This window comes from Heliangelus exortis, chromosome Z, assembly GCF_036169615.1.
Source record: "Heliangelus exortis chromosome Z, bHelExo1.hap1, whole genome shotgun sequence".
Taxonomy (NCBI): Eukaryota; Metazoa; Chordata; class Aves; order Apodiformes; family Trochilidae; genus Heliangelus; species Heliangelus exortis.
Window position 1 is genome coordinate 48,001,505 of NC_092454.1, and position 23,910 is coordinate 48,025,414.

The 23,910-nt window shown below is 41.5% G+C and overlaps 1 protein-coding gene across 1 annotated transcript in view; it reads left to right on the forward strand.

Annotated features, from left to right (window-relative positions):
• DMRT1 (doublesex and mab-3 related transcription factor 1) overlaps positions 1 to 23,910 on the forward strand; it is a 58,855-nt gene that overhangs the window by 27,233 nt on the left and 7,712 nt on the right. The window contains exon 4 of the mRNA XM_071731137.1: positions 5,987 to 6,149. Within this exon, the coding sequence (XP_071587238.1) occupies positions 5,987 to 6,149 (163 nt within the window). The remainder of the gene's footprint in view (positions 1 to 5,986; positions 6,150 to 23,910) is intronic.

Consider the following 23,910-nt stretch of genomic DNA (forward strand, 5'->3'; position numbering starts at 1 on the left):
CTTACTTGTCCTGGAGTAACTGTAACCATACAAGGAGAATTGCATACTTAGAGATAACTTCTGGATGCAGACAAGGTGTCTGCTGTTTCAGAATTTAGGGAGCAAGAGAGAAAAGCCAGGGAGGAAACATGTGAGTGTGTGGGATGAGGAATAAGGCATCATTGAGCCTTGGCAAATAAACTGAATCACTGAATCTTTAATGTAGATTAATGTCAGTTTTCATTAGTCTTTGTTCTTTGCAGAGACTTGCATACTTGAGTGAATTCATAGAGGTGCACATTTTTTAGATATTTCTGTGTATTTTTTTGATTTGTACACAGTAAGACCAGATGCTGTATCCATCATGATTTGGTAAGCATAATAAAGATGATAGTTTTGGTCAAGACACCCTTTGTCATTTATATTCTGCTGCTTTTGCAAGCTCTAAGGCAGATAATCAGATATGCCTGGGATTGCACATGAAAAAAAAAGCAAGCTTAGGTTAGAGATGAAATATTGCAAGTGTAGTGGTTACTGTGCATCTCCTTTCACTCCAGTTCTGTGTGAGCATCTGGACCTTCTTGTGAAGTAATTGTTCATTACAACAGGAATTTATGTGCATTCAACTCAATTAACAGTTAAATGAGTTCACCAACTGCAAGTATTGCAAGTCAGAGCATATTGGTAATCAGTTGAACCTGGTACTTCTGAAACTAGCCTCACTGTCACCTGCCTAGGGGCAGCAACTGGGAAACTCAGTCTCTTCTGCCACAACAAAACTAAAACCTGGATGCACATGTCTGTATCTAATCTGATTTAATTCTCCAACCTGGCAATGAAACTGCTGTTGTGTGACATAAAGTCAGTTCTTTCTGAGTTGGCATCGACCCAAAAACCTCTTCTAGTTCCTACAGCCAGACCATTAAAAATCTGCAGGATGCAGAATCTTCCCCCACACATGGGGAGCAGTGGCTGCACTTTTTTTTGTCTATAGGGATCTCACTTTGGAGACAGGTTAGGGCAGGTTTTTTCAAGGTTCAAAATTTCATGTAATTTCTGTTTCTTGCTCTTGAGATATGTTTTTGTGTTTGTTTGTTTGTTTGTTTTTAACTCAGCTTGACAAGTATTATCACTTCCAAAGCCTCAACATTTTTGTATCTTTCCTTAAACCAGTTCACAGCAAAAACCTGAATTAAGTGTTGGTGACAGTCAGACTGAGAAATTTTAACTCATTTTATGATATGGAAGTTACATTTACCATTTGGAAGTGAAACATATTGCTGAGATAGGAAACCATTTTTAAAGGATTTCTTAAAAAGCAGGAAACATATAAAACTGTCTGTTATTAAATCCAGAAAACTGTGGCTGTTACAGTAAAGCTAGCATTTTGAACTGCTAAGAATGGCTGCTTGCTTGTAAAAGATTGCTCTTTTTCAACTTCAACAACCTGTTTCTAGTTTCTGACAGTTCTTCCTCCAATAACCCTGGCCTTCCTACAGAAATATGCAGTCTTAACTATTCTGATGTAGGTGTAAAATGCGTGTGTAAATACATATGCGTTGTGCAAGTCACCTGACACAATCCTAATTTCATGTGTAAGCAGTGTATTATATACTGTGTTCATAACATACCCTTCACACTACAGATTTATGCTAAAAGTATCCTAATGTTTCTGACAGCTCATGTGTGACATGAATGCAATCCATATTTCTTGGAGGAGCTAATCTAAGCGGTTTATTTTCCAATACTGCTGATAGGGCTATATCTCTAGGTGTCACTGCAGTTGAGATTCTGATGGTAACATATTGTTTATGGGTCACTGCCTTTGTCTAAAAGAATAGGTTGGAACAGAATAGCAAAGGTTAATTAAGTTTGTCTATCAAGGAGGGACAGATATAGATGTCTCTTGTATTTTCTGTGCTAGAATCAAAGTAAGTCAAGGCAGGGTATCACAGACTCGATTTTTCCTTGTGCTGGAAAATGTGCTTAGCTGTTTTTCAGCATGAAATAAAGCCACCTTGGGCAGTGCAAGTGCAGCAGTAGTTGGGAGGGGTCAGCTCATGACCAGTAGCATAGCAAGGTGGGAGAGTTACAGCAGCCCTGGTTTGCAGCTGGGGAAACTGAGGCTGGGAAGTGTTAAATCACTTGCCCACAGTCACAGAGCCCACAGGTGACTTAATTTGGAGATTACTAATCTGTGGATTTCCACTGTGGATTTCCACTTTTGTGTAGAAGGTAGATGCCTTTTAGCCTTGTGCTAAAAACCAATCTGTGAATTCTGATGTTTCCAAATAATGACACAAGAATGCAAAATCAAAATGCCTTTTTTATGTCCTGTAAAGCGGGTTGGATTTTTTTTTTTTTGGTGTTTTTTTGTTGTTCTTACAGTCCAGGCAGAAGGGAAAAGCTGTGTGAAAAGTCCTAATGGGGTTTCTCTGGTGTTTCCAGAATTACTGGTTTCATTTTAAGACATCTGCTGATGAGTCATATGTAAGACAAAGAGATGGAAAGCTGGGTGAAATGATTTGGCTGAGATCACGTGATGGACCAGTGGCAGAGCCAAAGGATAGTATTTCGATCACGTCTGTTGCTCAGAACTTTTTGCAGCCCTTGTCACCCAGTATTAACATCTGTCCTACTCCTACTTGTCCATCTTGGAAATAAGCCCCATAGTCAGTAGCAACTGCAAAATGCAGAGGTACAGCTAAGAGTAACACTGGCTTGCTTGCAAGGAGAATGTAACTGGCAGCTTCTGTAAATAGAAAAATTACCTGGGTGATGTTGTGTCTGAATAAATCATATGGGAAGGGCCAGGACCGTTTTAGTCTCTGAGGCTGAAAGGAGAAGTGAGTTACCTCTTCTGCCTGTCTTGCTTCTGTCCTGTCTCTGGTATGGCCACCCCCATTCCTCAGCTCTTCCTCAATGAAGATGATGTGTAGAGTCATGCAGATGCTGCCAGGAGCTTGGAAGGAGCAGCTGGGCTTTATGTTGCTCTCCCATCATCTACTAAAAGAACTTTTCCACAAAAATGGTCTGAATTGATGCAAGATAATTTTCTATATGCTTCCCTGGCTTTTGGTAAATGTTCTGCCACTGTTGGGCACTGCTGTAGGTTGAACAGACTGTGCTTGGTGATAGACAAATCCTGCTTGCCTGTTCATGGACAAACTGTAGCTGCCTTTTGATTTCTCATGTTGGCTTCACAAGGGAGCAGATTTCCACTCTGCATGTGGTCTTTTAACCAGGCCGTATTTGTTTGTACATGAGTTACATGCATCCCACTCCTCTTTGCAGTGCCTCTTTTAATAAGTTACAGTGTTGAACAATTTAGGGGAACCTGTAAATGCCAAATAGACCAGATGTGCTTCTACAATGATCTGGGTCTCCCACTGAAGAACATGAGGTCTCTGTGAATCAGTCCCACAGTTGGGGCAGGGTATGAGTGATGTGTTGCTGGAAGCAAAAAGCTCAGGTGTTTAACTCAGGAGCTCACCTTGTTCTCTGCAAAGAGCAAGTGTATGCCCTTCCCTTCCACAGCACAAACATGCTTTGTTCTTTTTGGGGTGGTACAAACCATACTGGTGTAGGGGACTGTCCCAGCTTTTGCCTCACTGTAGGGCTGGAAGGGGCATGGGAGGCAGAAGACACCAGAGAGCCAGGCATCTCCTCCTGTGGTCCCTGCATGACCCTAGCGTTCCCTCAGGACAGGACCCAGGTAAGGATTCCAAACCTGGCACCTGGCTGCAGAGTTTCAAGGATGGGCTGCCCCACATTAGGCATAATCTAAACATCCCAGGGCTTTCCCTGTCTGTTTTTATCTCCCTTTCTGGCACCCAGAAGTGTGCAAGGACTCTTCAGAGCTGCGGGACTTAATATAGAGCAAATGCTCCTTCTCATGGAGTAATGATCTTCTAAGCCCCCATTTCAATGCAGTGCTAAGGTCAAGAATTTTTACGACTGGTTGTTTTTTTATTGTTACTGTAAAATAGGATTGCTAAGCACTATAAAAAGGAAATGTTATGGTTCAGATTTATTGCAATGTTTATTCTAAACAGTTTAATAAAACAAAACCAAAAGCTTTTAGATTTTCTTCAGTGCTTAATGCACACAATATTCTTTGCAGGGCCAAGTGTCTGTCAGTTGAACTGTGGTTCATAGACTTGGTGTGAGTACTAAGATAATAAAACATGTCTCTAGCTAGCCAGCTACCAGCCACTAATAATAATAGTAATAATCATTCATTGCTTCCACAGATTTTAGGCAGGTTGGGTTGTTTTTAAGAAATGGAGAAAACCTCTAAAAAAAAATGTTTGAAGGGAAACAGGTCAGTGCATGCACTTGTACAGTGAGAGGAAACAGGCGTGTGACCTGATTTCAGTACCAAGGAGGGATTGCTCTTTTTCTTCCAGCTGAAATAATTCTGTTTTCTGCCAGTGACCTTTTCTCAGTGATACTTGTGCACATGTGGACCTGCACAAGGGAAAGGTGGAGATGTCAGGACAGGGTGCTGCACACAGCCCTGCCCTACCAAGGGGAGTATGATGGTGTGTGCAGAACAGCAGACAGAGAGGAGTTCGCTAACTTTTTTTTCCCAACTACTTTCTAGAGCTACTCAGCTTTGTGGAAGGGCAGATTCAAAATGGTCTTTGGACTGACCTTGTGGGCTATTTGTATTGCCAGTCCATAATTTCTGGGCAGAAGCAGCGTGGGTTTTGTTCAGGGAGTTCGTGCAAAGCACACATGCCTGTTTCCAGAAGGAGACAGCCCTTCTTCAGAACACCAAAGGGGACATCAGTGGCTCTTTTGAGTTCTGGCTGCCTTTGGATGACACAATTCATTATTTTTAAGAGAAATCTACTGGTTTTCATGAATAAAACTTTGGTGTATGTTGGAACTGTTTCTGCATGCAGAGGGTGCACATGGTACAAAAATAACATTTTAAGTATTGTTTTAATTTACAATATAAAAGCTCTTACTGACTAAAAGAGTATCTCATGGCACAGATGAACATGGGGTTACTCTTGGCCCTGTTAACTTTGTACCTGGCACAAAATGGTGATACTTTTTCTCTGGAAAGCTTCTGGAAGCTTGCCAATTTGGAGTCCTTCACTGCCCAGCAGACTTAGGAACACCAGATGGTGTTACCTTTTCTACTGAAAATCCTGATCTTGTGAAGTATCTGGCTGCAGTTTGTTGAGCACTTACCTGGTAGGGCTTTGGAACAAATAATAGTAGATGGTAGTTCGTTCGTTAAACAAAAATTCTGAAAAGCATTTATCACCTCTCTGAGTACATTGGTTTGGATGATTTCAGGGCATTGGAGGAGGATAAACTGAGTGCTGCCAATTTAGCTGCAGGTGGTAGAAGGGGTTTTCTAGTGAACATGATGCTGATACTGCAGACCTGCTGGCTCAGGTCCAGCTGTGGCTCCTGGCTTCCCACATAGTCTGTCCACAATTCAGTTTCTCTGGGTAAATCAGGAAAATACTTTTCCACTTCAGTGAGTTGTAAGAAAAGCCATGTGTCTGTGTGTGTGTCTGTGTGTCTGTGTGTTGTGTCATGTTAGCCACCTCGTAGGTCCCTGGCAGAGCACTTACATGAGTCTGAGGTGGGTTAGTCTCAGAGGATGTGTAGGAAGTGGATGGACACTTCATCTCTGATGCTTGATGGGTATGTGCAGTTGAAGGGCTCTGGAAAGTCTCTTGCTGTAAGCAGGGGACTTGCTAGGAAGCTCCTTGCAGCGAAGTGTTCCATGCCTGTGTGCCAGACTCTGCTTAACCTGAGATAAGGTAAACTGGCAGCTGCTGCTGCTGTGTCACATCCCATCACTTGTAGCTGACTGGTGTGGGCATGCCAGGAGACAACCAATAGCAAAAAATAACCAATGCCAGCATGTCAGGATTTTACTTCCCATCCGACAAACCACCACCACCACCCCCACCCTCCCCCAGCTGTGGTGCTAGGGCTCAGATTTCACAGGCTGCTGTTGCTCTTCTCTCTCCAACAGGTGAAGGGCATGGAGAGCCGCCATGCAGTCAGCTCCCAGTACCGCATGTGCTCCTACTACCCACCCGCCTCCTACCTGGGACAGGGAGTTGGTGCTCCCACATGCCTCCCCCAAATTGTGACCTCTGAGGACATCCCCTCCTACTCGGAGTCAAAAGTGAGAGGTAAGTGCACCCACCCAGGTGTTTGGGACTTGCCTTGGGGCAGGCACCCAGCAGGTATGGGCTGCTGCTGGTAGGAAGGCAGGTGGGCATCAGAAAGTAGGTGTTTACAAGATGGTGGCTGTTTTCTGGAGGGCGTGTGTTGCAGTGACATTGTAGGGCTGCTACTGTATGGTAGTGCAAGCTTATTCTTCAGAAACTTAGTGGTTCAGGAGCACAGCCAGTTACATCTTTCTGCTCTTGTGTATGACTCTGAGTTGTACTTGAAGTGCGGTCTATGGTGCTTACCACCAGGCTCCCTCAGAGGAACGAAGAATTACCTTTGCCCTGGCCAAAGAATTAATTTTCTTCTCAGAAATGTTGTCCGTGATTTTTTCAACAGACCCCTCAGTGACCCTTCTCTGTCCTCTTCTTTTTGAATCACACGTGAGAACCATTCCATATTGTCAAGCTATTTGTGGACTTGCTTCCTTGTTTGCTTGCAAACTTAACAAACCATATTACTTAATTTACAACTACTGCAGATAAATTTTTCTTTTCATATCCACTGCTTCTTTTCTGTCCTAAGGATTACTATAATCTTCAGTAATTTCCAGGCAAGTGTTAGTGAATTTACCCTGTGGTTTTCACAAAATTTCTCTCTGTTCTTGTTTTTTCCTTGCTCTGGTAGCTGGTAGAGTGCACACACAACCATTAACATTGCCCTTCTGGAGTAGACCAACTCCGTTGAGCGGCTTCTCTGTGACTGGAACAAGACAGTAGCTGGTGCTAGAGAAACAAGAATTAAAAACAGAGAAAAAATAAAGTGTTCCTATTTAGTATGTCCAAAGTCCTCACACTCTTAGAGTATTCAAAGGTGTGCTGAGCTGTTGATGGCCTCTGAACCTTTTTTTCAGTTACCAGCAGCAGACGTGCACTCTGAATGGAGCTAGCCCTTCCACAAGCTTTTCACACTTTCTGTCTCTCTGTACTTATCATTGAATTTAGCAGTTTAATTCTGTATGGTCTGTGGGAAGTATTTACTTTTGTTTACTTTATATCTTCCAGATTTCTGTGTGAGGGTTGTTCGGGTTTGTTTTTTTTTGCACATTCACATCAGTGGCAACAGCATCCATCCTCATTCACTTCTCTGTAGATGTGATGTATGTTGCATACGTTCCATAACTGTTCTTGGTCATGGCCTTTCTGTAACCAGTGTCTGGCTGTCTGTTGAATTTGTGTTGTGAAAAACAGTGTTTGTGTTATGACGGGACCTTAAGGACTCAGATGAAGTTTTGGAAGGTGATGTGTGTGCTATCATACATGTGGATGGTGTAAATTGGAACTAAGCCCTTGAATTCAGGAACTCCATTATTACTTATGCTGAGGAGGTGGCTGCTCTTTCAGAGTGGCTGTTTTCTGACAGTCTTGTACCTATCCATGACGTGATAGATGAAGAAACAACATGTTTTGATGAAACCATACACTTTTCCTACTTCTCCAGTAGTTTTAGATTGGAGAAATCAGTGATCCTTGGTTTATTTTCCTTCTCTTCTCCTCAGTTTTGTTTTCTCCCCTCTTCTCTGATCACCACTGAACAGTGACGTCTTCCTTTCTGCCCATTGGCCAGAGAAGCAGCTGGCTTTATGCTCAGCTGCGGTTGATGCTTTTTCTTGCATCCATCACTACTAACTTACTAAGAAGTCTAACCAATCGAGTGTTCTTACAAATAGACAAAAGACCTTATACCCTTTGTTCCCAAATGCACTTCAGTAATTTTTCATCACTTTAGAAAAAAGTTGTGTGTAATGTGCCACTGATTTTTAAACTGCATAAATACTGTATTTTCAATAATCCCTGACTGCTTCTCCAAACAGTATTCCACACACAGATATTGTTCCCTAAGTTACACCATCAATCAAGAAACCGACAAGCAGTGAGATGTAATTTACTGAGATCAAACAGCATTTTCCAGACTCTGAAGAAGTGTTTTTCCATAGCAGGGAGCAAGTGGGTGAAAGAGGCACCAATATTTCTGTAAAAAGCTTGAACATATGAGCAGGACCATAACTATTTAATGGGCTTCTTAGAAACATCTTCTTTTTCATCATGCATGTTCTTGGAGGATATTAGTGCTTTTACTTTTTCCATCTACAGATCAGATAATATTTTCAGGATGTTAGCTGATGATTTACACTCCTGTGACTTTTTTCTTCTGGTGCTTTTCAGAGTCCTCAAAAGGTTTGAAGTTTCTTGCTTCTTTACTTTCATCTTTGTAAGTGCTGAGTCACACAGCAGGTTGTGACTGGTGAATCCTGAGAATCAAAGGTGATGGCCTGTTCCAGAATACTGGCTGCCTATGCTGCATGTGCTGTCTCATACAAATGACACATTCTTAGGTGTCTTCTCCATTGATGGCTGGGCTGAACTTTCTGTAGAATGCCAGACTGTTTTTTGTGAAGCCTGGTGGCCTGTGTCTGCAGGGTTAGTGGTTGCTACTTGCTAAAGACAATGCTAGTCTGTGTTTTAAATAAGCAGATTTTATTTTGCTCCTTCCTTTTCTGCAGTTAAAGTGGTAACCATTCTCAAAGATGCGGGGTTTTTTTTCTCAGTACAGATGTTCACAGATTTTAAATCCAGAAAGAAACACTAGGATTATCTAATCTTACTTGCTATATAATGCAAACTGTAAAACTTCATATAATAACTCCTGCAGCAAGCCCATAACTAATTTTGTTAAGATCTATGTGAAGATTTGTGTATTGCTAAACCGTAGGAAGGTAGTGGTGTATATAAAGGAGCAACAGGTCAAAATAAAAAACTCATTTTGTAGGCGAACTTTCAGAACATCAGAGATTAGTATTTTTATCAAAAATGGTTATTTAATTCCCAAGCACAAATCTGAGATGGTCTTACAACACGTGCAGTCTATTACTCACACTTCAGTTGTAACTTCAGCTTTATAGACATTTTGACAATTCATGTATTATCTGAGTTATTATATCAGTCAGACTGTTTTATTAATTTTGTTCTGCTAAGTTAACTGCCTGCTTAGACCAGTTACATTGAAAGAGAGGAGAGGTGAGCTAGCAGACCAACAATTTACACTTTATTTTTGTGAATCATGCAAAGTTTTAAGGAAGCTTCTGACATTTGTACATGAGGTTATGCTGTGTTACAGCACGTTGCATGTAGTAATGGGCTGACATTTTCTGAATGGCAAAACACCATCAGTCAACCTCTTTGGAATTTGAAGTGGTTCTGAGTAAAATGGTTTGGCTTTCAGCTTACCCACAGCTGCTGCCTTTCTAGCTGAACATGGAAGAAAACTGGAGGGAAAAGAAGATAAACCAGTAACAAATGACCAAGGGGATATTTTGAGAGAGCTCTCCTAGATCACCAGGTTGTAAATTTTATTTGATAATTTCTAAGTAGGAAAGGGATTTTGTACTCTGTACTTTCAATGGGTTTTCCTCTTGTCTTTTCTACAAGAGCAGTGAAAAGAAAAGATGTATGAGAGCTTGTTGCCAGTCCTGATACATGCAAAGCATAATTTAAAACACGTCTTTCTTTTGGAGGATTTAGAATGGCCAAGTGCTTTATTCCCATTGATTTCTGCTGCAGTAACACTCCAGAGCTACAGGTGGCACTCGCTGTAGGATCAGAGAGCCAAAGGGTCCTGGTATGCAAAAGGTCTTTGAACCTGAACTACTTTTTACAAGTATTCAAGCTACACAAACAGCAGTCTTGACAAAGCAGGCTAGTTTGATAGAGCTAAGAAAATACTCTGAAGAGCAGAAAAAATTCATGCATCAGTCTGCTCTTTATTTGCACCCAGCTGACTGCATGTACTGGCAGAGCTATGCTAATCAGTCACCTAGAGAAGTGGGGTACAGAGTGGAAAATAGCCCAAATTTGCTTCCATCAGTATAAGCTGAAGAGGAGCTTTTGCATCTTTCTTGGCATTCATGTGCTGTCAAGCCTGAGAGGTGCTGCTTCTACTCCTTTTCTGTGCACCTCTTAAGTAGGGCACCAACAGAAATACCTCTTGAATTTTGAGATGCTTCAGCAGCAAATATGTGGGGTGCATGTAAATTTGCTCTTAGAAGTGATACCATTCAACAATAATTAGTTTGTGTGTGTGTGTGTGTGGCAGTGTCTATGCATCTACTGTTTAAAAAGTGGCCTATTCAGATATATATATATACTGTCTTTAGTGAAGAAGGGTTAAGCAGTATCTGCTGAAACTCCAGGTGGTATTTTCTACTATCTATCTTACATAAAACTTAGACAAGTAAACTTTGAAATCAGACAAAAGAAGAAAGGGAGGGATAATCATATAAACCTGGAGAACTTGGAACACTCATTTAAGTTTGGTCGTGTAATCTCTACATAACTGTTTATTGGTTTTTGTCCATTCTCATTGCTACTTACTGTTCTCCATGGCTGTGCCGTATGCAGCTTACCTTAGGCACTCATTACAGGGATGGCAAACAGATTTTAAACGGTGTTTCTCCAGGCCTTGGTTTTACACTGCTAGTTGTGCATGGGCATTGCAAAATTTTACAGACCTGTTCAGGCAGATGCTATTTTAGCATGCCATTTTCATTTTCATTAGGAAGTTGAATTCTGACTAGACAACTGTTACTTTTGGGGATTGTTCTATCTTTTAAGCCAAGCAGGTCTCTAACCCCGATTTTTACATTCTTGTTCGTACTTTATAATTTCATTAGTCATAACAGTAGCTATCAAAGTACATTTGAGAGTGTGAGGCATATGCAGTATAAGCTCTGGCAACTCATTCTTCTGTTGAAGTATTTTTCTGAGTTACTGGTCTGTGTTCTAAATGAGATTGGATTGGTGAAGATTTGGCCAATATTAAAATGACTTTATAATATCTAATTGATACAGAAGGGAATCCCACAAAAGAAATTATTTAAGCATTTACTTATATCCCATTTTGCTTCAGTTCATTCCTGATAAAGAGGTTAATACTCTCTAAATGCAACCTTTGTGTATGTTCACTCAAAAGCACACAGAAATTAAATAATGCATGCAGCAAAGCAACTTGTCATTGGGCAATTTCAGAATTATGATTTTGATTCATGAGTTGTGCTGATACATGCTAGGGCAGCTGATGAGCCCTTGCTGTTTGCTCTAGGGGAAGCTGCCAGTCCTGCAGCAAGACCTGAGCAAGATGTATTTTTGCTGGTTTTCCCCCAAGCCTGTTTGTGTAGAAAAGCAGGTATTTTTTGAATAAGGCTGAAGCTTCCTCTAGGAGAAGTGGTAAGCTCTCATGAAAACTACCTGTGGATGCTTTCCCTTATCAGCATCCTAGCAAGAGGGGATGGGGCATCCTGAAGCTTGAGGAGATGCTAGTGGGATCCCATTGACCCACACCAGCAAAACCACATCCACCCTGAAAGGGGTCAGGCCACATAGTTGTTGAGCAGTGAAAGAAAAGTTTTTATCATGTCATGCTTTTAACACTGTAACATTTTGTGTGGGTAAGAGGGTGCAGCATTTTTAAAATTCAGACCTGTGTTCTAGGCTTGCAGGCATTGGTTTGGTAAGACAGGGCTTTAGGGAAAGTCCTTGTATTCTGAGGAAAATTATAGCAGCAATACAACGGGCTACACAGGAGTGGATTCAAAACAATAAATTTAAGCCTACTGCCAAAAGCTCTACCTTTTCTAGTTTTGTTTATGAAAAGAAGTTCTCAGTGTCCCATCAACTCCAGTCTGAAAGGATGGGTTTTGATGTGTTCCCTTCATTCCTGCTGGTCCTCACTGAGGATCCAGCAGAGAGCAGGTGCTATGGCAAGTGATACAACCTTCATGGCACTCTGCAGAGCATGTGGGACAGCTCTGGGTCAGTGGTTGTAACAGTGTGCTTATCCAGGCACGATTTATAATTGTAACAGACAGTAGTATTTTGCTTTGCTTTAATGTGCAGCTTCATCCCCATTGCTTGACTGGTTAAGGGAAGAGAAAACTCACTCCATATTCTGCGTATTTTGTGTATGAGAGTCTGCCTGGAGTGGCTTGCAGTTCACACCAGCTTTGCAGCTCTGGTGAGAGTGTCCAAGAAGAGCTAATGCTTCTGCAGGCTCCTCATCTTATAATAGCATTCCCACTAGCAGATTGGAAGAAACACCGTCAAAAGTGCTACTGATGTTAAAAGTAAAGAAAAGAGAAACTGAAAGAAAAAGGCAGTATTTCTGAAGCTGTGTAGTGTAGAGCAGCCTAGGCTGGCTTGATCTCTAGCAGGGAGGCAATGAGCTGAATTGTGACTCTTTGCAAGAGGTCGTGGCAGTCCATAGTGCTGCTCCCACACCAGAATGATCTCCGGTGAAACAAAGGAGGGCAACATTACTCCCCACTGTCATACCTGTGTGCCGTGAGTAGTCTCATTCCTCTATACATTGTACCCTGTCACGTGGATAAACTTCTGACAGAAGAGAAGCAGCTTTCCTACAAACAGTTTGCAAAGAAGCTGGGGGATAGTCAAGTACTTTAACTGCATAGGATACAGGGGAATTGTGTTGTGTGAGCAGACAGCCCATCATTCATTCTGCCTGTTTTATAAATATACATATTTATATTGCATGTGAAAATAACACCAGGATGTGTTGCCTGAACATGATGTATGTAACCCTGCAGAGCAGAGCGGAGATTGGATACCAAGACTACTTAATGGGCTTTCTTAATTTAACAACCATTAGTGTGCCTGCACGTCAGATGTTTTTAATTCTATGCTTCAGTGTAACCGATGAGTTTATTTCCAGTGCTCCTCACAGGCATAGCTTAGGCCAAGTACAAGTTGAATAACCTTCAGAAAAGCTGTGCTGTCCTTCTGTTGGCCGCTGTCTTTGAAAATTGCCTGCAGAGTTAGTGAGCAGGAACAGTTAAGATTTACAAACAATGATGAAGCTTGTCATGCATCTTTCACCATTCATCATCTGGGTGCCGTGGCTGGGCGGTGAAGTGTTCTTCATAAAAACCAGCTCAGTGTGAAATACACCTCGCAGCAATGTTTACTGCTCTGAAACTCGTCAGCAGCCCTTTATAGTAAATCCAGATTGCGATGTGACATTACAGTATATCATTGCAGAGCGCGCTGGGGTTTACACTAGGAATGAGTGCAGTTCACACCAGATGAGATGTCGAAATTGAGTTATGTAGGAATTTGGCTGTTATATGGGGATAGCTTTTGTTTTCTGAGAACTGAAAGTTAGCTTTATATATATAAAATATATAATCTACACATACCTGTACTTGTGTGTGTGGGTGCCTGTATCGATAGAGATATATATATATATATATATGGATATGTGGATACATACATGCTATGCACACATTCTGTATACAAACACTATATGGTCTGATACAGATCTCTCTGATGGGACTCTGTCCTATTTTTATGTTATTTTTTAATAGTACTTCAGTATTCTGTTGAAGTGCTTTGTTTTAGCATTAACTTTTCAGCAAATAATCTTTTATTTTCAGAAAATACTGTTCAGACTACAGGTCTTTGATTATTGGAGTTTTATGATTCCAGGCTAGAAATACAGGTTGGGAATTTTCCTAAGGAATTTTTGATTTAGGTTCATTCTTTTTTTGATAGGATTGATAGCAGATGCTAGCATTGAATTTCTCAGTAGCAAAGCCAGGGAATCTGTGAAGTGAGTGCATTAGATGCAGGTAGTGTGCTGCCTTTTGGAGAACATGCAGGTATATCCCACAGGCAGCCAAGCAGAGTGCTGTGGGAGCACCTTGGATGGAGGAGTTTGCTTCTGAGGTGTAGAGATGGTGCCAGATGACTCCCAGAGCTTGGGAGGTGCCACTTTGAGCAGAAGATTTGGGGCAAATTTACCCAGCAACCTTAAAATACAGAAACGACAAAAGTTACTGGTAAATCTGTGTGCTAGTGGCATGTTTTCCCCACTTGTTTTAGTCCCTTCAGCTGCTGTGTGGACATCAGGTCATGGAGACTAAGACAAAATAGTAGGTGCATTTGTCCATTGACATAAGCAGGATGTCAGTACAAAATGTAATCAGGACATTTTGTGTATGACTAAACTGAGGCTGAGTCTTTGAAGATAAATCTGCTGTCTTGGGGATCTTACAGTCTGAGAAGCATCCCTAGAGTTAAACAGCAATAACTGCAGGAAGTGGAAAGCAGGATGCGTTTGTTGGCCTACAGACAAGGACACTTAATTGCTTCAGTGAAAATTAAGTATTTGGTGGCAGTTAACTGATTAAAAGAATGAAAGAAAAGATAGGAGGTAAACCAGCAAAGTTCTAAGTGCTTCCTACACTGTTATTTCAGCACTATACTGCACAACCTGGAAATTAAGTTATATTTCACTGTCTTTAGTGCTGCGACTGCTTTCAACTGGAGCTGACATGTTCTAGACTCTTGACTGAAGTTGCAGTTTTAGTATTGCCTGGCTTTTCAACCAGAAGTGGAGATTGGATGTTTGAAGTACTGTTACATTTCATTGTAGATACTGTATGTGTAATAACCTGAGGCTCAGGTATTGCAAGTGGAAAAAGGAGTGGGACTGCAGCTGGTACTACCAGACAGAAGAGATAGCTATACTTTGTCCTCCTCAGCGTTTTACAGCCCCGCAGTTGTTTTTGCTCTGAGTGATAACACCACAATGAAGCTATACTTTTCTATCTTAGAACAGTTTCCTCAAACACATTTCAGTTTCGGCAAACGCATTTATTGTTAGTGGTTTTGTTTAGTTGATGTACTATGTTTTTAAAAAAAAAACAAAAACTCTGTACAGTTTACCTTTCAATCTGCTGCAGGCAGTATCAAAGTAAAGCTTCAGATCCACTAGCCAGGTAAATACAGAGGCTTCCAGGCATGCCAGTAGCATTGAAGACTTGTTTGTGTTTATAATAAGCTTAATAATAAAGTATTTTATCTCACCTGCTTGTTTACCAGAGGTTTTAAAGGATCCAGTGAGGCTTCTTAGGGCTGATGGGGGATAAAAGAGTAGAAGTGTTAAGAATTATTTACAAATTTTTTTTAAACTTTCTCCTGTTATTTTCAGAGAGGGAAGTTTATTTATCTTTTATGTTAGTTCTGTGACTTGAATTAGAGGGGTGGAGAGTAAAGCTGTCATGGTGTAATGGTTTCAGGTGACAGAATGTTGTGTGTCTTCCTCACAACCTTGACTGCCTTAGGTACCTGTTCTGTTTCTAGTTACTTTACTAAGCTGCAGTCTTCAGATGCAGAGTATAAGTGGTGCCTTGACACAGGGATGCTGTAATGGCATTAGGAAGCTTAAGGTCTTTCAAGAATACATACGCAGAACACAGTGATAAAGTGTGTTACTGAATTTCCTGTTCTTGCAGGTGACTCGTTCCTATTGCAGTGTCTGCCACAGATAGACTGGAAGAGAATTCCAGGAGTTGGGGCAGGAACTGGGAAAAAGTACTGCAGAAGGGTGCCACAATAACAGTATTTAATGCAGTGCCAGCATCCAATTGTTGCTGTCCATGCATCTCCAAACTTAAGTTAAACACATAAGTTCTGGAAAGACTAAGAAAAAAAAGTAATCTTGTATGCCAAATGAAGCTGCTTAATTTTTGTTGCTTTCCCACACACATACAAAGATCTATCTGGTGGTGGGGTGGCATTTTGTTACAATGATGTTGCAAGGATCAGAGCAAAAATATCTTAAGAGCACTGTAAAAATAGTCCACGAGGAAGTTACTGAGAAGAGGGGAATAAAAACACATCACAGATAAGCTCACAGTGTGTTGGCTGATTATAATGACTGTCTTACAGCACCCAGGAGTTGTCAATCATACCTTAATGTTTATAGAAGTGAAAAGTCAATGTGTAGTTGTTTAATTTGACATGACTCTCAGCCTGAGAAAGTGTAATCGCTGGAGGGGACAGTTAAGTAGCTGTGCTCCTTGTCAGCCTGTCTCGCTCCGACTGCTCTACTAAACGCTTTACTGATGAGCGATAGATTTGGTTAAATACCGGGATAATTGCTAGCTACAGCATCCAGCTCTCTTTTAATGCCTTGTACAACATCTGTATTAGCTCTTGCCTGAGGCTATTTGTGGTTTCTGCAGGGAAGAAGGCATGTACTTTCAATTACGTTGTTCTCCTTCGGGTTTTGAAATGCAATTGTTGCAGAGCTAAACAGCCTATAATAAATTATATTTCCTTTCTCCCAAACCTGTTGAAATGCAGGAGACATGCAAGTGCCACAGCTGCTTTCTGCTTGTAAGTGACATTTTCTTAGTCTGTCCTACCGAGAACATATAAAGAGCTATTTAGGCAAAGTGTTTTTTCACTTGAAAAATGGAAAAAATGCCGGACTTGTCTTGCTGTGCTGGTGAACTTGTTTTGCATGCTGTCAAAGCATTTGCTTCCCTTCACTGCTTCCACACGTGTAAGTAAACTCTGGCTCTCCCTGTGTCATTACAAAGGTGACAGCGTTTCCATTAACATTTTAGTGCTGTCGGTGTTTTTAAGAAGGAGAACTGCTGAGTCTTGGGTGGTTTCTGTCAGGCTCCTGCCACACCACCCCTGCCCAGCCGTAGCTTAGCTGTGCATTGCAGAGCATCTTCGGTCGGCGTGGTGGCACAAACACGGCAGCATCACACCAGGAACACACCAGCGGCTCCTCTGCTACAAAAGGGTCTGAAACAAGGCATGGGAACAGCTGGAAGCATCTGTGCACAAATTGGATGTGTTACAGCTCGATTCAAAAATGTTTGAAAGGCACTTGTTGGGGAGGGACGTTTATTTTTGAAATACACTTCTCTTAAAAATCTGATAAGATCTGGAGGTTACTTTTAAAGTGTCTTCAGAACTGACCGCTTCATTTTCAGTTTCATTTTAACACGTAGTCAGGGAAGAATGGAAGCTGAGTTAACCCTATATTTTGGCCTCCCTGTGGAGCAGTTAGGAGTTAAACAAAAAATGGTGAATTTGTTTCTTCTTAAAGATAGGGATTTAACATTTTTTCATCTATTTGCTGTCTTTTTGTAATTGGCAATGCAAGTTTTAAAGTTCTGTGCCTGATGTTTATCTCACAGTATCTATTAAGTCAGTTAAGCTTCATGAGTAGAAGATTTGTATAAGGTCTGAATCAGACCCTATATACTGTTTATTTACCCCACGCATGGCACTAATCATGTCTTAGACTGCTGAAAGTAAAAGGGTGTTTTTAGTCCAGTTTGTCACTGCTTTTGTTTCGTTTCTGGACAGGAAAGAAAAAGAAAAATCAATGAACTTGCTCTCTTGTTAATCTATAAATCATTTTCCCTTTCAAATTCTGTCTCAGAGCAGTTGCAGACACCGCAATGAGTGTTTTATTTTCTCACTCTGAAATAACTGTTTACACTACATTTCTTTTAGCAGATTTTTGTATTAGTTTTTAGCTGTATAAAACACATTTTGATAAATTTCAGTCTGAGACAGATTTGAGCTAGCTTTGTATCCTTAAATGCAGTGTAAAACCTCCTAAATACTCTAAATCAAATCGTCATTCATCTCAGTTTTCACTGTCTCCTCTCTTGAATAAATATGAACTAGTCCATAAAGCTGTTGCTACTGTGTCAAACAGCTCTTGCCCCTGCACTTCCCTGAGTCACAAGTGTTTACAGGAACTTTAACTTCTGTCGATTGAGTCTCAGCTTTTTTCCAAGGCATCAGTGCTATATATGGGCTTGAGCCAACAGAGTCTGCCTCAGAGTGAAACAACACTGGCTGGTGGAGAGGGGTCTGCTGTATTGCTGTTACATGAATATTTCTGCAGGGACTAACCTAGAGGAGTCTTTAACTGCATAAACAGTTAGGGCTGTGGAGAGAGGAATGTGGGTTAGCCCATAGTTATCTCACCTCAGTTGTGGAGCTGACCTCTGTGACTCTAACTGTACTCCTTGGGTCACTTAATCTGCTTTTCTTGCTGCATTCAGCTGCTGTGTCAGTCAGCTACATGTGTGGAGAGTGAAAGAGATGCCTGCCCACCTGTCCCATCCTCTGAGGAAGCAGAGAAACCTTCCTGGACCCTGAGCATCACCAGGAACTGAGCTGTTCTGCTTGCTGAAATCTCCTGCAGCCACTGCCCTCTCCCCTCTTCACCTTCACATGCCTATGGTGGGTTGCAGCAGGGCTGTATGATCAGCAGAGGTTGAGCTTCACTTTTTGCTTCCCTTCTCTTCTCCCTGACTCCCCTTGGAGTGGGCCACTGGACCAAAGGAACCTGTCTTAAAATTTTCTCTGTAACAGATTACTATAGTAAAAATCTGATTTTCTTCCAATTTATTTGTTTATTTTAGAACTTTTCTGCCCCTTAAACATGATTTAAGTTTTATCTTCCTGGCATCAGGAACGTAACAAGCGAGAGCAGGGGAAGCACATGTTGAAATTGGTCAGTTACACTTGTGCCCATTCCATTGACCTTAGTAAGGAAAGGTGGCACAAGACCACTGAAGGCAACTGGTATTCTCGTAGGAAACTAAAATGACCAAGCTTTATAGGCCCTGCTGGCCCCCAGGATGTAAGCTGTTAGCTGTGATCTCAGGGAGACTGCTTCTGTTAGGATCCTGAGGAAAGTGCTAGACACTGGTGGGTTGAATATCCCACCAGGTCTGTGTTACCACAGCTGTAGAAGTCACCAGGACCTCCTGAGCCTGGGGAAATGCCCCTGGCAGCAGCAGCAGCATTAGGCAAAGCCTGTGCCCTCCAGCTCCTGACACACAGTCAGCCAGGGGCTGGCCCTTCACCTCTGAGCAGGACCAGCCTCCTGTGTTTCACAGTCTGCATTTAATGCTGCTGCTGTTTTTGTGGAAATAAATATAACACACTGGGACTGTCTTCAGCTTAATGTTGTGTGAAGCTTCATTTAACTTATTTGACTACCTCAAAAATGTTTTGTGTTTGGTTTTTGTCCCTGTTTTCTCAAGTATTGTGACTTATTACTGTGAGGTTCCTAAACTTTAGAGGGCATAAATCTCACTTTAAAATAAGTATCAGCATTTTTACTCTATTCATGCATATAGCCACCTTGTACTGGGTATTTCATCAATACTTATTGAACCATTTTACTGCAACTCTGCTTGACTTGCTTCCACATTACTGTTAATATTAAAAATTGTAATGCCACGGTAGTATTAAGTCACTTTAAAGCCTTCTGAGCTATTTAAGCTGCAGATTCATTTAAACTGTGAGCTTTAAGGCTGCTTCTTTCTTCCATCTTGTTCAGTTTTGAGCACAGCTCTTAGTGAGTACAGTCTTGCTCATGCTGAAGTCAGTGAGAGACTTCCTGCTTCTCTTGCAGGAAAAGGGGTGACCAGAATTCGTATTTACATTTATGTGGCTAGTCCTGGTTTTGCATAAACTGTGATGCCTTTTTTTTTTTTCCTGATAAGCTAGTGTGGATTAACAGCCTTTCTGACCGAGAACAGTCATTCAGCCAAAAGAGTGTTGTGTTTGGATTTCTGTGTGGAACACCAAAAAGTTATACATTACTACTGAAGCTTTTTTAGGATCCAAATTTCTTTCCTACAAGGGAGAAACCTTGTGCCTGTTTTTTTGTCTCGCCATGTATTCTGCTGCTTGATAACATTATCCCCGAACCTTGAGCACACTCTTTCCTTTAAATTCACCATTGCTTTTAAATAAAAGAAAAACAAAACATTTTCTTGCTGCAGCTATTGTAAACGGCTGTGCATTTTCTAGGCAGAACAACTGAAGCTTCTAGAGGTAGTTATTTGCAAGGAACTTCTTGTTTAGACAGTTTAAATACATATACCAAGAAAAATAAAGGCAACTATATTTGAATAATGCCCTGAAGCAGATGAGGAGTAGGAGTCTTCTGTGTTGCACTACAGATTAGCATGCGAGGTCTTTCCTCAAAAGTAGGAGCAGCCCCCTCATCTGTCTGTCTGCACCTTGCGGTGTCAGCAGGCATCCCAAGAAGGAGCAGCAGGCATCCTGATGTCCCTTTATTCTCATCTGCTGCTGTACAATGGCTCTGTTAGTGTGTGTGACTACATTAACACTGGTTAACACCAGCTGGGGATGCCCATGTCAGTCACCCCTGTATGCCATAATTAGTTAAGTGATGTGTGGGAAAGCCTGTGTTGTCAGTGGAGAAGAGGCAGACTCCAAAGGAGATGTCTCTGTAAAAAGCAGTTTCCATAAAATTAGTGTGAGGTGCCCAAATGATGCCTGAGCAGACTGAAGGGTGCAGAGAGAAGATACTGTGTTCTCTTTTTTCAGAGCTGGCTGAAAATTGTTCTGATAAAAACTTTTCATTGGAAAAAATCCAACCCACTGACTTTTTTTTGCTGAAATCACAATTTTCACAAAACTCACAGTGGAATAAGTGGAGAATTTAGCTGGACACTTGCCTTCTTTCCTCAATAGGCTCTCATGGATGGTGAGTCCCTTTGTCCAGCCTGGAAAAGAGAGCCTTGCAATACTTCTTATAAAAAGCTTACAAGATGGGGACAGACTTTAGAGGGGCCTGTTGCAACAGAAGGGGTCATGCTTTAAAACTAAAAGAGGGTAGTTTCAGACTGGATACAAGGAAGAAATTTTTTTATAATGAGGGCAGTGAAACACTAGAACAGCTTTCCCAGAGAGGCTTTAGGTACTCCAGGGAGACATGCAGGCTCAAGTTAGACAGAGCTCTGAGTAACCTCATAGAGTTGAAGGTGTCCCTGAGAATTACAGGAGGTACAACTAGATGAGCTTTAAAGGTGCCTTCCAACTCAAAACTATTCCACAATTCCTACCCCTAGATCTGGAGTTGTAGGCAGTTCTGTTGTTGTTTCTGCCTTGCCTCCTGTCACCACTTGAACAGGAGGAACTAATGAGGAGGGGTTTTGGATTCTGAGAGGGGCAGAAGGCAAAGGGAGGAATCTATTCCTTACCATTTCCCAGGTTGTGGGTTGTAGCCAAGGTTGTGAGTTCCATCCCTGTATGGGCCGTGACCAATTATTCTGGTTTAGGAGTTTTGTTACATTAAAAAAGAAAAAGAAAAAACCAAAACAAACCAACAAACAAACAAAACCAAACCAGACTTGTTTTTCAAAAAAGATGGTTCTTTCATGGATCTTTGGTCACCCAAGGGTGACCGAACAGGGGAAGCATGTGAAGTGTTGAGACCCCTGCCTTGCTGCTGCACTCAGCAATGGGGGCACCCTAGAGTGTCTGAAGCCTTCTGGCCCTGTAGTACAGCAATTCTGTGCAAAATCAGCCGTCAGGATAAAGTGCCCAGAATAAACATTTGGGCATGCGCACCAGCATCTGGCAAGGTAATCAGATACTTTCCATGAGAAATTATTGATACACGTGTGTTTTAATCATGATGTTAGAACAGTTTTCAATTACTGTAGGAGTAAGACAAGGGGTCCAAAAAGTTGATTTCAAGTCTTTTTTTTTGCTGAGCTGCCTCTGTCGTTTGCCAGTTTTCTGAGTACAACACACCAGGGACATCTTCTTTTCCTGCAGAATCAGCCTCTGATATTGTGTGTGGAATGGAGGAGTGGAATCTGACCTCCAGGAATAAAGAGATGAAAGGTCCCAGCTTTGTCACAGCCTTGTTATGTGACGAAGCAAATCACTTTGTTCCTCTGAGATTCCCTGCTGTTCCTTAGCTGGTGGCAGATCTCCAAATAGTCCCATCCTTCACAGCCACTTTTTTATGTGCCTTTCTTGGAAATCAATGCCTCCTCATATGTTTCCATGGCTGCTCTCTAATCTTGAATCTTGAAATGGTTTGGATTTGTTTTTGTTTTTCATTCAAAAGCATTGTCTGTTTGTTGGCATACAGTTTAGGGCACAGCTGTGAAAACTGTTGGGTCTGCCCTATCATGGCATGAATGTCACTATGAATGTCTGAGGAAAGCAGGGATCTCCAGAATAAGGTCTACTGGTAGTCATAACAGAGAGTCATCATAGCCTGAAGGAGAGGCATCTTCTCAGCACTGGCAAAATGAAAGAGTCTGCATGTTCAGAATTAATTCTTCGGTGTAATTCCCAGTGTTTCTGAGCAAATATGTCTGTGCAGGGGGCAGTGCAGGGTTTAACGTAAGTGACTGGAGAATGGTAGGGAAGGAAAAGAGGGAGGCCTTTGACGTTTTGTTGTAATGCCTTTTCTTTGTAGTGTTACTACCAGGTTAAAAATACCTCCTGTCTATTACCTCTTCTAAGTTCTTTTGTGGTGCTGAGGTCGTCATGCTTCTTGTGTAATCATGCGCAACGTTTACACTTAGAGATGACCCAAAACCCCCCTCTACGTAAGAATATGTTTTACCTTGCTATCCAGCAATGGGAAATGTCTGCTTTACGCTGTGATGTCCCATTCCTGGAGACCGTTGCACTTCATGTCTTCCAAAACAGAAAATGTTTTTTTGAAACCTTTAAAATCATGTCTTCTTATGGAGAGAACTAGCTATCAGGGTTCCTGACAGGGGAATATAGACTGGAGAGCTTTCTGCAGAGTTGTACTGGTTTGTACCTTGCTGAGTGCTGGACCAGGGAGAGTAAGAATTTCTTATGAATACCTTGCACAGGAGATAAATAACTATTCTCTTCTGACAACCCAAACACAGTCTTGAACCAGCTAAACTTTATGTACTGCCTTTCAGTTATTATAAGCAAGGGCACTCATCTCAGCACACTTGTACCTCCTGAAGTTTTTCTGAGACTGTTCACCCTCTGCCTTTCCTAGCCTGTGGCAGTGACATCAAGTTAGCTGCAGAACGTGGTAATTAGCAGAATGTTGGTCCATCAGTACTTCTCTGCCTTGGCTGGTGTCTGCCAAGCATGTAGGACATGGTTTTAAGCCAGGTTTTGGATTCTCAGAAAAAAAATATCCTTCCTGAATGTTGTCTTTGCATTGTCCCTATCTTGGTGGGTGAGAAGTGGAAAGCCTGGTTTGATTGTCTCACATATTATTGTAAGACAGTTTACAACCAGTGGTGTCAGAGTTCAACAAGAGTGTATTTTCTTCATCTTCTGGTTTCTTATTACATCGGTTATAGCCCGGCCCTCTCAGATGCTAGGAGTACAAGCATGAACTGGAAAAGAATGAGATTATCTGTGATAAAGTGTTCTGAATAAAGACCTCCATTCAAATCTTTACCTTTTATCCCAAGTTTCCAATGCCAAGACTTAATGCTATTTAAAAATACACAATGAATGTACCCTACTGTGGGCATCCAAGATAATCCTAATTGCATTAACTGTTAGTGAGAAGGGTAGATGTTTGAGAAGGAGAAAGGGGCTTTACTGTGAAATAGTATAGGTGTGTTAAGAGGCACAGATGGGACATATTTTCTATTCCAGATTCTTTGCCTTGTTTCTAGTTTTGTGTCAGCAGATCTGTGTGTTGCTTGTGAAACTTCTTGTCAGCAGGGAAATATCCATTAACATATCTTTCTAGAAGAGGACTGGCTGCCCTTGTATTAATAACATGAAAAGGAGCACCACGTCTGGTTTTTTTGTGCAGTGGTCTACATTATGGTCATCACAGAACAGACCAGAACATACTGATCAAACCAAAAATTTCAAAGACAGGTCAGCTGGTGTTTGTAATATATGCAGTTCAGTTTTAAGGCAGATCAATAGCTGAGTTTAAATTAGCCCCTGGTTATGATTTGGTATCAGCCTTCCTGTTACACTAATGTCTTCCTCTCTGCTGTGTGTAATAACATTGCTTCTGAGAAGCTTGCTAAGAAGCTATATTGTGTCAAGCAGAAACCCCTGGCTTCAGGTGGGCTTCCAGAATTTG